Here is a 13,952-nt window from a genome sequence, read left to right on the forward strand (position 1 = left end):
GCTAAGCAAAACTAAGCAGCTCTTATTTGTAAGAAGATGGTTCCCAAAATGTTATCTGATTATAATGTTTTACAGGGACATAAACAATCGGATTATTGCTGTCATCTAGATTTTATTTTGTGGCCGCCAAATATTTTATTATTTTCAATCACTTATATAACATGACTTATATGAACAAAGATTTTTAACATAACAACAAGAAATGACAAAGGTTATCAAAACCAAAGGAAATATTAAAGGACAAGGTCAACTGAAGACAGGATGAGTTAAGGCAAACAGCAAGATTGAACTTTTGTCACAAGATTCTTTTGTCTTAGGACAGGATAGAATGATATCTATTGAGCTTACTGTGCAGACAAATAAGTCTCAAATATCTTAATTACTGAGGTATTTAGGTAGCCTCTGACATATAATAAAAACACTTTAAGTTAGTGTTTATTATATGTCAGAGGATGATGATTTATTGACATTTACAGCTGTATAATTAGGCAGCTGTTACAGTACTTGATACCAGTTTTACTCATTATTGAAAAAGGATTACTTTCCTGGCTCTGTTTGAATTTAAAAAAGGATCATGCTTTTTAAAAATCTTGCTCTGCACTTCTTTATCAAAGTATACAATGAACTATGTATGAATGAAATGTGCACTAGAAATGTTTTTTCTCCAAGGTTTGCACATTGAGGGTTGCACTTTGAGAACACTGGTTCAAGAACATGTCATGATCATTAACAGGGTAAAGACCTTGAGTGCCAGGGGACATTTGAATTCCAAAAATGGCCACAAAATCCATCAAATCCTACAAAATGTGTATAAAAATGTACGTCTCTAAGAATGCCAGAAAATAATTTTTACTACTGTAATAGTGACAAAACTGCTTTGTTTAGTGCTTTCATGTTATTCTACTTGCCTCAGGCTTACAGGCTCTATCTGATTGCGTGCTAACCCTCCTCTCACTTGTGTGACCTTTGTAAAATTCCACAGCCTTTAACTCTGGGGTGGGGGTGGTGTTGTACTTCTTGTAGGTCTTGGAATGGGGCATTGTCAATGGCAGGATGAGATTTTAGGGGGAGAGGGGAGAATTTGCACTGTGAGAACCACAGAGTCCAGAAAGCCAATCAGAGTAAGGGAATCCATTTTGAAAACAACTCACAACTCAGTTAGCTGCTTTTGTTTCAAACTTATCCATCCCATTTGTTAGCAGTGATTAATTCATTGATTGACACTTTTTAACTACATTTGGATAGACAGTGACAAAAACAAATATAGCCAAGGATGAATTTATTGCTGATTGTCCTTGTCAGGGCAAAGACTAATCTGTTGTTTGAAGTAAGCACAGAAAATAGATCTAATCAGGGTTTTTTTTACATTTTTCCAAAGACCACAAAAGCATAGACACATGCGTACATACACACACACACACACTTAGACAGAACACTGTGTCTCAGTGGCATACTAACAACATGAGACCATTGCATTCTCCAAAGGTGGATGTGGGTGAATTGTGGGGCTGTGTGTGCAGGGAAACACCACACTTATCTCACATTGGCCCCAAGTGGGTATGGCTAAAAAGGGTGAACAAACACAGACCAGTTTTGCTCTTTTGGACTCCTATATGGATTTTCTTTTGGCAAATCCACTACGGACTTGCTCACAAAATACCCATATGGGCTAACCCATGTGGAGCCCATAGCAGTTGTGTACTATTGGGTCCCCAAGAGGGACTCACTCATTGCCCCCGTGGGTTACCCCTCTGGGCCCCATGACAGTTTTCTGTGGGCAAGCTTTAGTGGTGTTGCTCACAGAAAACCCATATAGGGACCCCAAACAGCAAAATTGCTGTCAGCTATACCTATAGTGGGTGTATAGGCACACCCAGTTGCGACCCATGCGGAATAAGTGTGAATTTGCACTGCACACACAACATCACAGTTCACCCACCTACCCACTATGGGCCTGCACCGGCATGTTTGCTGGTACATTATTTATAATGTGTAAACAGCATGCAGGGAAATGGGAACTGTGGAGAAGAGGAAACCACATAATGTAGTTATTCTGTCAGAAGTATGAGACTGAGAGTGAGAGACTAAGCCATGGAATCCAAATTCAAGTCCCAGGGACCATGAAAGTTCGACTATCAAGCAAAAGTTCCCTGGTTTGAGCTTTGAAGGAGACATAAATCTTTTGTGGGATGGTATGGGACACATGTGGATCCCACACAGAGGGACCCAGTTGGGCACCCCACTGTAAAATTATAAACATTTTACATATTTTTACTTAGTGTAAATCACAAAAAAAAGTTTTAAACTGAGTCATTTTGTAATGCTGGTTATATTCTGAACTATTTCTTTCAGTCTTTTCACAGTCAAGCTGGTAAACACCTAGCAGCTGCTTCTCCAAATGTCTATGCTAAACCAGACAAAATCCCCCCTAGCTGTTTATACATATTTCATCAGGTACCAGTCTTGCAGAAAGTGTCAAGTCAGGCTTCAGGTGTATCAGTTTTAAATTGAGAAAAGTTTCCAATCGCATGTACCATTCTGTGAAACAACTAACACTAACTGATTTATTTATTTTTTTACATTTCGATGTATTCAGCTTATACTTGGGACTGTCACTTTTATGCTTTTCCATGTCTCCTATCAGCAGGTCAGCTGTGGTGGATGTACAGCAAGAGAGCAAAACTGATTAGGGCACACATACAAAAACACAAAGCACCTCCTTGTCCAACCATAACTGACTTTTTTGTGCAGAGTTTGGATATATCTTGAACTGAGCCATGTTGTTTCCCATTATCCAGCTGGAGAATGTACCTTAGTAACTGTCTGGTGGAAGAAGATGCATCGCTTTAAGGTCACATTTAATCCTGGTGGTGAAGCCGGTTCTCTTTGTGCAACTGCTGATTGTTTGTTTAAAATGGCAGTGACGTTTGTCACAATTGGTGGTGGTCCAGGCTTCGTCCGTGCTCCTTCTCCCAGGGTTCTCTAACCTCTCTGTCTCACTGTGCTGCTCTGCTTTCACAGCTGCACAACTTTCCAACCATCAGACCAACCACATTGCAATGATTTGTCCCCAAAACTCACCACCACGTGAGTTTGGGGGGGGGGGGGGGGGGGGGGGGGCGGCAGTCACAACCAGTGTGCTGTCACCAATGACAGTGCTGATAGCTAGGCTTGAAGGGCCTCCATAGAACAGGAGATTGCATTCATGTGATGAGATTAGACCTAGCACGGACAAGCATGGTGCTTCATTTGCTGTCTGGACTACAGATATCTGATTAAACTGTGAACCTCTGGCTGAATTGCAAATAATAGTGTAATCCCACTTCTTTCTATGGAAAGAAGTGGGATTACATAGTGTACCTCTTTCCATAGAAAGAAGTGGGATTACATAGTGTGCTGATTCTCTGTTGTAATACACCAGATTTTTAAAAAAAAAGCAAAAAAGCTGCAGTCTAGGTTTGTAAACTCTGTTCTTTGTTTTGTGTACTATACATATTCCTCAACTGCCGCTGTTATGTAATTGCCTGGTATGGAAACCCAGCCCCCACCTCTCTTACACACACCAGATTGCTTGAGCTTACACTGTGGCTGCCATGGAAACAAAGCCGAAGGCGTTATCTTTCTCTTCACGAGACCTTCCTTCTGACCAGTTTATCTCAAATATCGTCATGTTGTTGAAGGAAAACTGACAAAATTACACACCTTTCTACAGACAGTCCACCGGGGTTAAATAACATAAGGAGTGGCTGTGCTTGTAATACAATAGGACAATTCAATAGGTTATGAAACAGTATATATGCAGCAGAATAAATATGCACGTACAAGGAAGCTTGAGTATGTGCTGATGGTCTCGAGCTGTAAGGCTTGTTTGTGGAAACAGATTTTTTGGTTTTTCCTCCACTATATTTAACTAAAACAAAAACTATATAAAAAAAGACAAAATATGCTGTAAGGCAGTAACTTAAAATGCCTCTCTACAAGTGCTGGAACATTTCCTGAGCTTGGTTGCTGAGCATGATTTAAGGAGGCCAATGCGTGTGATTTGAAGTTCTTGTTTGGCAGTAAGCTCTTAACTAAATTGAATTTGGTGGGTTCTAAAACTCCTATCACGTGTATTACTGTAAGCTACATGCACTTTGGCTCCACTTTTCTTAAAGGCATCTGAGCTCAGAACACCATATTGAGCTGAATAGAAACTGACAGTTGAATCCATATACGTTAACTGCTTATCCATCCATTGTTGTGTGGCTATCCCAGCTGTCACAGGTAGAGAGGTGGGGCACACCCCGAACATGGCACAAGTCCATCTCAGGGCTTATACAGAGAGATAAACAGCTTGTAATTTCTTTAAATAGTCTTCTACACTATTTCTCCAGGCTAACTGAAGGGCATTCAAAGCTCTTCTTTAGATTTTGGCTGCCTCAAATCCAGGTAGGCATTCAATGCATTCGCAGTGAGTTTGAGATTACACTGAAAAATAAAGCCATTTCTAATTTCCAGATGGTATTGCATTGTGGATCAGAATTTGATGATATTTTGATGTGTTCATAATTCCATTAGATTTGACAGTAGATAGATTGACTGAAGAGCCAGATGCATCTCTCCAGTCATGTGTCAGGTCTTTGCTGGATTTTTTTTTCCTGTTTCTTAAGGACATAACTTTCAGACACTGTTTGTCTGCTGTAGATAGCTTTTTTTCCCACTTGCCACTTCTTCTGTCTTCCGCTTGTCCAGTTTTCTACATGTTTTTAAGGACGCATTGCACACCATACTGAGATATACAAAGTTTTCAGCTGATAGGTCTTTATGAAACACATTGTTAGTGCACCATTCTGTTTTATTCTTGTGAAACTGTATAATCTTTGGCATTTTTTTAATAGATTCAGTTAAAGAAATTGGAACAAATCACATGTTTTTGTGACAGGCTGCTGGTAACAAAATGCCTAAGCATACAGTTTAAACTGAGTTTTTTGCTAATTTGTTTTATGGTGCAAGGAGTGGACTGAACATGAGTGAAAAAGCAGCCGATGTCCAGAAAAACTTGGAAAAAAATTACAAGAAAATCTGACCACTTCGATGCAAAATGTAAAGAGCCATTATTTTAAGGGGAAAACTGTGTCTAAGAAACTGTGAAAACCGCTACTGTTCTGGCCATCTGTTCTGAAAAAAGCATCCTCACTGAATGAAGCAGGTAGTTAACATGTTTTACCTTTTATGCCCCAGGTGTTCACCCCATGAACCTTGGAGAAAGTATGTTTTACAGCAGGTTTAGCAGACCAGAGCACTCTTCCAGACCAGCTCTTGGTCATGGTTTAATTTTCAGCAAGTGAAGCATGGCATGAAACGAACTTCCCAGGCCACCCGTGTTTATGATATAGCCCCTCAAAGCTAAACTAAACTATGTTTCAATTTAGTTCTGTCCTAGTCATTTTAGACACACAAGTCAAAATCCATCTAAAATATTAAAACAGTAAAAACGAACTCCAACAACATAATGGCAACAATGATATAATGTTGTTGTCTGTATGTTTTATAATAAGTTATCACCAGGAAAGTTCTGGGCTTGAATCTCCTGGCGTGCTTGGTTTGCGTTTTCACCCTGTGTATGCAGTCTCCTGCAGCAAAGACACACGTGTTAGGTCAACTAATGATTATTAATTGGCCAGACATGTTTACAGGGTTGATAATGTGAATAGAGTTAGTAAACAACTTTAAGTGGTCAGTAAAACTAGAAAAGCACTTCATAAATGCCAGAACACCATAAGTACATAAGGTCATTTGTTCCAGTGTTTCCAGACAGAAGAGGAATACTATGTGTCTCTCAGTAAAGGCCCTTATCATTACATTTTCACAATCCATTACTCGTCAAAAGTAATGTATGCAACAGATTCATGAGCAAAGGATAAATGGTGGAAACGATTCTAGTTACAAATGTGGCATCCACATGTTCTTTTTTTTAGCACGATCATGAATGTGTCATGAAATCTCAGCTGAAGTTTTGCAGTTTTTTACAATAAAGTGGTGAATGGTAGGCTATAAACTGGCTATTTTAAAATTGGTTAATAAAATTTGAGCACCTGAAGGTTTACTTGTACAGAAGTGACAAAAAGTTTGTTTTTCTGACAGTGTCCTTTAAAAAAAAAAAAAAAGTGCTATTGTGCTTAAAACTCATACCCAACATGGTCTAACTTTCAAATAATGTTGTCAACAATACCGGATAAATAAACATCTCAGGGTGCTTTATATTGTGAGGTGAAGAGAGAACACCAAAGATGAGAAAAGCCACAAAAAGCAAACACTTGGCCTCAGTGGAGAGGAAAAACTCCCTTTTAACAAAAAGAGATCACCAACAGAATCAGACTTAGAGAATACTGGGAGTACTGGTTGGAGGTGGGGGGAGGAGCATGGAAAGATCATGATCAGCAAACAGGACAAAAACAAACTACAGGAGCGAAAGTACAAAAGTTGGATATTATCGTTATTATGATTGCTTCCCAGTTAAAGTTAAATAACACCATACTACAAACCACAATCTGAACAGTTTCTGGGGAGTTGTTCCAACTTTTAGGAGACAACAAGAGTAATTCATCAAAGTATGATACATCAGATGGTAAATACGTCACTCCAGTTCTGTACATTTGGAAAATATCGTCCACATGTAAATAAAAAGTATTTACCCTTTCAGACCCTGTTGGTCACTAGGAAGGTTCAGATGTGTTTCACCCCGTCTAACTTTCCACTAATACACGCTCCATAGCTGATACATGAGGATTCCTCACGCTTTTGACTTGATAAACATTTACCATGATTAATTCAAGTCAAGCATTTTAATGCATCCAGTAATAATATGTGTGTTGTTCATAACAATTGCTGTGTGACACATTATCAATGCTTCATATTTGCTTTGAATCTCCTGTCACTGCAACAATAGGGCCTTATGAACAACGAAAGGAGGGAGGACTCTATCCAAAGCCATGCATGTTTCAAATCTTTGCAAATTGATTTTCATGGGGGAGTAACATAAACAGACTAGCGGCTGCCCGACAGAAAAATTTAATACACTTCTGCATGCTTTGAGAAAACAATAAGCAGTCGTGCAAAGCAGAACTGAAAGTGATTTGTGTAAACCATGAACAAGATGGGGAGAGGATGACCTGAGGAGCTGTCATGTCAGGACTAAAAGTTTGGCATCAAATCCACACTGAGCATCGAGCACTCTTATTTTGGCAAGTAAACACGTTTGGCATGTGCGTGTAGGGAATAACTCACTCTCATCAGCTCAGGTTTATTACAAAATGAGAGGCACCATATGTGGGTCTACATTGTGGAGGTTTTAATTGAATTTGAATCCTTAGTACAGTATGCATGTGCTTTTTAATGGAGCAATGGAGATTAGTAGTCAGCCTTGCTTATTAGTTCAAGTTGTGTAATGGTGACACAATTTGAGCCATTTCTTTTTTATTATGATAGCTAAATAGTATTGTACAACTTCTCGAAATGAAGCGCCTTCCCTTTTCCATTGAATTGCTGGTCTTTAGACAGACTTTAGTACAAAGGCTGCCATCCTGTCTTTACTTTCTCAACCTACTTTAAGCCTCTAGCTTATCAAAGCTTGTGATTAAAACAGACCAGAAAGACAATCACACACTATTTTTGGACAGGCCTGTGCTAGAGTGAAATCTACTGTGATGTCCTTAGCACAATCAGTGTGTTCAAGCTTTAACATGAAATGATAAACCTACCAAAACCACTCTAAAGGTTCAGCGTAATCTTGTGCTTGAGTTTTTAAACTGAGAAGGGGAGTGTGGCTGTAATTTGTCTAAATTAATCACAGTTTGTTAAACATTACAGTGCATTTTCCCTTAATAACAGTCACATTTCAGGGATTCGTGTCAGCTGACAGTCCTGTGTCATGCGAACTTGTTCCTGTTGGAATAGAACTCCAGATAAAATGAAGTGTGTGGGATTAAGCTGCAAACAAGGCATACATAAAAATGTTAGCAGTTTATTAAAGAGCGCAACAATTACAATTGTAAGAAGAGATAAAAACAGACATGCATAGTTTTATAAAACCTACAAAAGTAAACTGGCTTACATAGTAACCTTACCCATCCACAACCACTATCGAGACAGAGGCCAAGATTGCTTAAACATTCAAACGCCTTTGGGTTTTTGTCCTTTGGGGAAATGTAACATGAGCTCCAGGAAAACTCTGCTGTACTTAAATTTCCTTTAGTACAAGTTAAACACATTGTGTTAATGTGCATCTATACAAACGATCAGCTACTGTGACACCAAGACAAAATGTGGCAGTGTTTGTGTCAGTTGAATTCACAAAGAATGCAGGAATACTTAAATCATTATTTCATGTTTCAAGTAGAAATTTCAAAAAATAAAGATTGGTTTGTCGAGTCTTGAAACAGACACAGAGCTAAATACAGTACTGCTAATGATACTTTTGTTTTAAACCGTTCACTTGCTGTAATTTGCGGGCTCTTCGCCCTCTTCTTTGAGCAAACATGTGCGCACCAGTGCCTCTGTGACAGCGTAAGGATCGCAGTTAGCGGATGGGCGACGGTCCTCGAAGTAACCTTTCTTGTCTTGCCCCACTGAGCGAGGAATGCGGATGCTGGCCCCACGGTTGGCCACGCCGGCTGAGAACTCATCAATGCTCGAGGTTTCGTGACGACCAGTGAGACGTCTGGCGTTGTCGAGCCCACCCTTGGGATCGTAGGCCCGGATGTGATACCTGTGTCTTTTTGCCAACTTTTCAATGGATTCCTCGATGACTCTGAAGATGAGAGTTAGAGTTAGAAACACACCAAAAACCCACATTTCATTTATTAAACTTAACTGACTTTGAATTCATCCTTACTTAAGCCCGCCATCCTCTCTCATCTCCTTTGTGCTGAAGTTGGTATGGCAGCCAGCTCCATTCCAGTTCCCTGGGATAGGCTTGGGGTCAAAGGACACCACAACACCAAAATCTTCACAGACTCTGTGAAGGATGAAGCGAGCAACCCACAGGTGGTCTCCCATGTCGATACCTTCGCAAGGCCCAATCTGGAACTCCCACTAAAACACAACAAAGGCGGCATTATTAACAGTTACACTAATAATTACCGGTTTTTACACACTGCCTTTGTCATGATGGAAAATTACCTGTGCCGGCATGACTTCAGCATTACTTCCATAGATCTGAACCCCAGCATACAGACAAGCTCTATAGTGCGCCTCCACTATGTCTCGTCCGTACGCCTTATCTGCCCCGACTCCACAGTAATAAGGCCCTGATTAAGTGGAAAGAAACTAAACATTAACACTCAGCTGTGATTACTGATGTATTATAATTCAACAAAATGAGCCAAGTTAGAGGCCAACATTCACCTTGTGGACCGGGGAAGCCGTTGGAAGGCCAACCAAAGGGATGTCCATCTGTGCCCAGGATAGTATACTCTTGTTCCATACCGAACCATGAGTGGTTGTTTTCCACCATGTTCATAATCTTCTTACAGGTGTATCGGAGGTTGGTCTCTGTTGGAACAGAGTCAGAAATTAGCTAAAACTTAAGACGGCTTAAAATCTCATGACGCCCCGGTTTGTAAATTTCCACTCACCTGCTGGTTTGCGGTTGTACTTGAGCACTTCACAGAGCACCAGCTTATTAGGGTCTTTTCTGAATGGGTCCCTGAACATGGCAGCAGGAATTAGGTACATGTCACTGTTGGAACCCTCTGACTGGTAGGTGCTGGAGCCGTCAAAGTTCCACTCAGGGAGATCTGGCAAAAAACAACAACAACCCTGTTCAAAAACCTTCTTAAAACATGTCGCCATCCGTGCTTTTTTATTTTCCTGAATCATATTGATCATACTGGAACTACATCTTACCTTCTATTGTCTTGGGTTCAGAATCCAGAGTTCTGGTCTTACATCTCAGTCCCTCTCCAGATCCATCTATCCAAATGTACATGGCTTGTACCTTCTCCCCCTGAGGGAGGCTCATGTACTGCTGTTTAACTGCTTTGTTCAGTTTTGAACTCGCTGAGGTGGCCATTTTCTTGACCCCGAAAACCTACAGAGATAAATGGACGCATGATGAGCTTCAATTCAGATCAATGTGTATGAAGGCATGTGTAAAACAGCAGGCAGGATGTCAAAAATATACACAGAACACAGGTAAGTACACCTAAGTACCTAAATGCAACTGAAATCTCCATCACGACTGATTATACAACAGGTTCATCTGTGATCAACCGGCCTGATCGACTATTGCTCTCACACAAACAGCTGTTTACTAGGAGCTCGCGCAAGTGGAAAAATACAACACAAGCGCAAATGGACGTTAGATGCAAGTTAACACTACTATCATTGTTTTTCCTCGCACGCACAAATTCTAAAAGCATTTAAAAAACGATTCGATTCAATTAAAAAAACGACTTACCTAATGTTAAGTGTAAGAAAATATTAAAAGATGTACAGAGTCTATGGATGTGTGTTTCCTGTGTAGGTTTCTATTGTTGTTCATTCCTGCTGCCCCTCACCGCGTCCCCTGTTGGATTTATAGTCCTGCTCGAACCACCTGATTGGTGGAAGGAAAACGTGATCAGCCCGTGACGCGGAGGAGACGTGTGAGCGAGTGTGTTTGTTCTCTGTGGCTGTGGCAGCAGATAACAAAAGGAGAAAAAAAATCACTACTTGTTCATGTTTCTCACATGAGCGCGTGAAGGCACTCCCGTGGTTAAACAAAACAAACCGGCTTAAACTGTAACACGCAAAGTGGGTAAAACGACAGTTTTCATCCACAATGAGTGTCGGCTGGCCTTGGAGAAGCGATAAACAGCATTGCGCCCTCCACCGACTGCTCGGTGTACTGAAAAGATCAGGCTGTTCCCAAAGGTTCACATGTTTGGGAATCATTTAAAGCAAGGTAACATATAGGGACCATTTACCACACGTGACCTATAAATCCGATGAAATTCGCATTTGCAAACCCATGAAAATCGTTTCATGTTATGCATTTTGTCATTTAATGATGTGAAATATCTCACAAGGTTTGGACCTTGTAGTGACGCCCTAGAAAAGCTGATTGCGGTGTTGCAAACACTGCTGTTTTTATGGGAGGTTAAAAGATTTAGCAACACTGAGCAGTTCTGTTGTTTGACACTGTCTTACATGCTGTGCTGCAATGCTTTACCACACCTACGTGCTACACATGTAAATATAGTACAGTACTATTGAAATTAATATTGTGGGATTTATATCTACCTGCTTGGGTTTTATATATCTGGACTTAATAAAAATCAGCTGGTCCCTACTATGACTTAAAATTAGATAACATGTGTGGAAAAATAAAGCCTACCTTTCCTGCTTCCATCAGAAGTAAGAGGATAAGTAAGGATAAGGATAAGTAGTAACAAGAAGTACTTGATGAATTATTATGATATTTTGCCATAATGCACAGCACCATGTTTATAGAAAACCAACAACAGCATTTTAGAACAAAAACCTCATATCAACTGTAAAGCATCTGGAGGGGTGATGATTTGGGCTCATTTTGCAGCCTAGGCAGATTGCAGTCATCGGTGCCTAGGTCGACCATGAACTTCTTTTTTCTCTTTTTTGTTCTCGAGTCAAAGCTGTACAGTTTTATCAACTTTTTAAACGTTTGTTTTCAGTTTTTCTTTTCAGTGAATTTTAATCCAAGCTAGTTCTAGAGACAGTTGCTTGTGTCACTGTTGTTTCAGAGTTTTATTCAAACATGTTTAGATTTAATTTAATAGTTGCCCTGTTAGTTTAACTATTTCTAAAATTTGAAATCAGGTTATGCATATGTCACAACATTTCTTCCATGTTTTTCCACACATATGGATAATTCTGGCACCAATAAAAGACGTTTGGGGCTGACAACCAATATAAATTGGTTTAGGTTATTAAACCTTAAACACATTTTGTAATATGATGGCCAAAAATAACAGGGAAATGCATACTCCTGCTAAGTGAGGTAACAGAGTGTCTTCCTTAACTACGCGTGAACCAGTCATGGTTACATTACCTCCAAATAGCCCTTTAGAAAGTGAAAACTAAAAAATATTTATTATAGTTTGTTTTGTGAGTGAATATAATTTCAGTCATTTTTCATTATTTCAAGCCTAATATGGGACTCTCGTGCAATATACGGGAAGCTATAGCTCCCATTTTATCAATAAATGAGGTCAATAACTGTGAATCTTCTTTTTAAATTCCTAACATAAACTATGAATCCAGAAGGTGGATTGTGTTGTCTACAGTCTTATATTATCATACGATTTATTTATTTATTTTGTGGTTGAAAGAAAATGCTAGCAAGGGTCCATATTGTGGTCTGCTAACCACTGGTTCAGACCACTTAAAAAATCAAGTGCAGATCCCAAAGTTGTATGTCATGCTGACTGTTGGAAAGATGTATTTAAGAAGATAGGCATCTAATGTATCAAATGTATAAGTTGGCTATTTTTTTAACAAAAAACAGAAAGTCTGAGGTCTAAATTTAAAAAGACAGCATGTTTGTTGCTGAGAAAGTCCCTGCAGGCATATACAGTACTATCCAGAAGTCTTGATACACCCCTCCTTTCTTTATATTTTGCTTCCAAGGAGTCAGACTTTCTTGTCGTTTTCAAAATGGTCTTGAGAAATACATCTCCAGGCTTTCTGAAGGTCTTTCAAAGTGTTCCTTATGACTATTGGCTGCTTTTTACACTCATTTTCATTCCAGTTCTTCTACCTGACCATTTTCAGATGAAACTTTTTGTATGTTAAGCAGCTTAAGACCTGTACTTGACCTATGAATCATTCAAAGGCATCTACCTCAACAACTAGTTATGTGTCTACATATAACAGTCAGTCAGCTTAGCAAAGAACCAATTCTCAAAGGTGCACTTTGCTACAAACGGCCTGTTACAAAAACACATAATTTCTTCCTCTCATTTTTTTGGAGACGGGTTTTCTGTTGATCATTGCAGCTAGGATTGTCCCACAGATGCAAATGATACGATTCTGTACTGGAGCACGGCTAGATTAACCTCATAATGTGCCCTGGAGCAAAATGTCAAGTTCATAATTTCCCCAGGCAACCAGGTACCCGAATGAAGAGCTGAAATAAATGCTTAATCAAAATAATAATTAACTGACAAAAATTAATTAGGAACATTTGATAATCTGATAGCGTCTTCTCAGTAGTGAACATATGCTGGTTTCCAAATTTTCTGTTACTCTTACATAGAAAAACAAATCCTCTCAAAGTTACAGTGGATCTGTTATGATGGTCATCTCAGACACAAAAACTCTGGCTCTAAGAGACCCACCCATCTTCTGCTTATGAGGGGCAACCAGTCAGAGGAAATATAGCTGGCAGTGATGGTGGAGGGACTACCTTCAAAGGGACAGGAGCTAAAATGACTTGTTTCAGACCGAGGATGATTTAAAGGGCTGGACCAAGGAGTATAAAATAATGATTATTTCAAAATGTGAATCATGCAAATCCACATTAGTAGAGTTAAACAGCAAAAACGGTTTGCTTTCGAAAGTGGATGAACTGAGATACCACAACTAGGCCCAGTATAAGATAAAGATTATTTTGAACTGTGAGTCATGCGAAGTAGAGCACAAGAATATAAAAATGTTGTACATATGAACATAATATGCACAATGTAATATGCAGTTTTCTTCTTCTTCTTTTTTTTTTTTAGAACTGTATACATTAATCAATCAATTATCAAAGAAAATTCTCCATACTTCAGTGTGACTTTTGCTGCACAACAAATAACTTCAGTAGAAACTGGCACATGTGGGGCATTTGAGCAGGTGTATTGAAGATTTACAAAAAAAAAAAAAAAAAAAAAAGATTACAACCAGGGGCGTTTTTAGCCCATTTCAAAGCACCCCCAAATATTTCTTACTTTTTTTGTTGTTGTTCC

At 39.3% G+C, this 13,952-nt stretch overlaps 1 protein-coding gene across 1 annotated transcript; it reads right to left on the minus strand.

Moving 5' to 3' along the window:
• Nucleotides 1-7,985: 7,985 nt before the first annotated feature.
• glulb (glutamate-ammonia ligase (glutamine synthase) b) lies at nt 7,986-10,553 on the minus strand. The gene is made up of 7 exons (XM_085448267.1): nt 10,442-10,553; nt 9,889-10,072; nt 9,618-9,779; nt 9,388-9,534; nt 9,163-9,290; nt 8,876-9,075; nt 7,986-8,791 (listed from the first exon to the last, which is right to left on the minus strand). Exons 2-7 carry the CDS (start codon nt 10,052-10,054, stop codon nt 8,473-8,475), a joined length of 1,122 nt encoding a protein of 373 aa, XP_085304393.1. The 5' UTR covers nt 10,055-10,072; nt 10,442-10,553; the 3' UTR covers nt 7,986-8,472.
• Nucleotides 10,554-13,952: the final 3,399 nt, after the last annotated feature.

The sequence above is a fragment of the Copadichromis virginalis genome, linkage group LG23 (assembly GCF_057382275.1).
Source record: "Copadichromis virginalis isolate Kocher_CV1m ecotype Utaka linkage group LG23, C_Virginalis_male_GT1.1, whole genome shotgun sequence".
In the NCBI taxonomy this organism is placed as follows: domain Eukaryota; kingdom Metazoa; phylum Chordata; class Actinopteri; order Cichliformes; family Cichlidae; genus Copadichromis; species Copadichromis virginalis.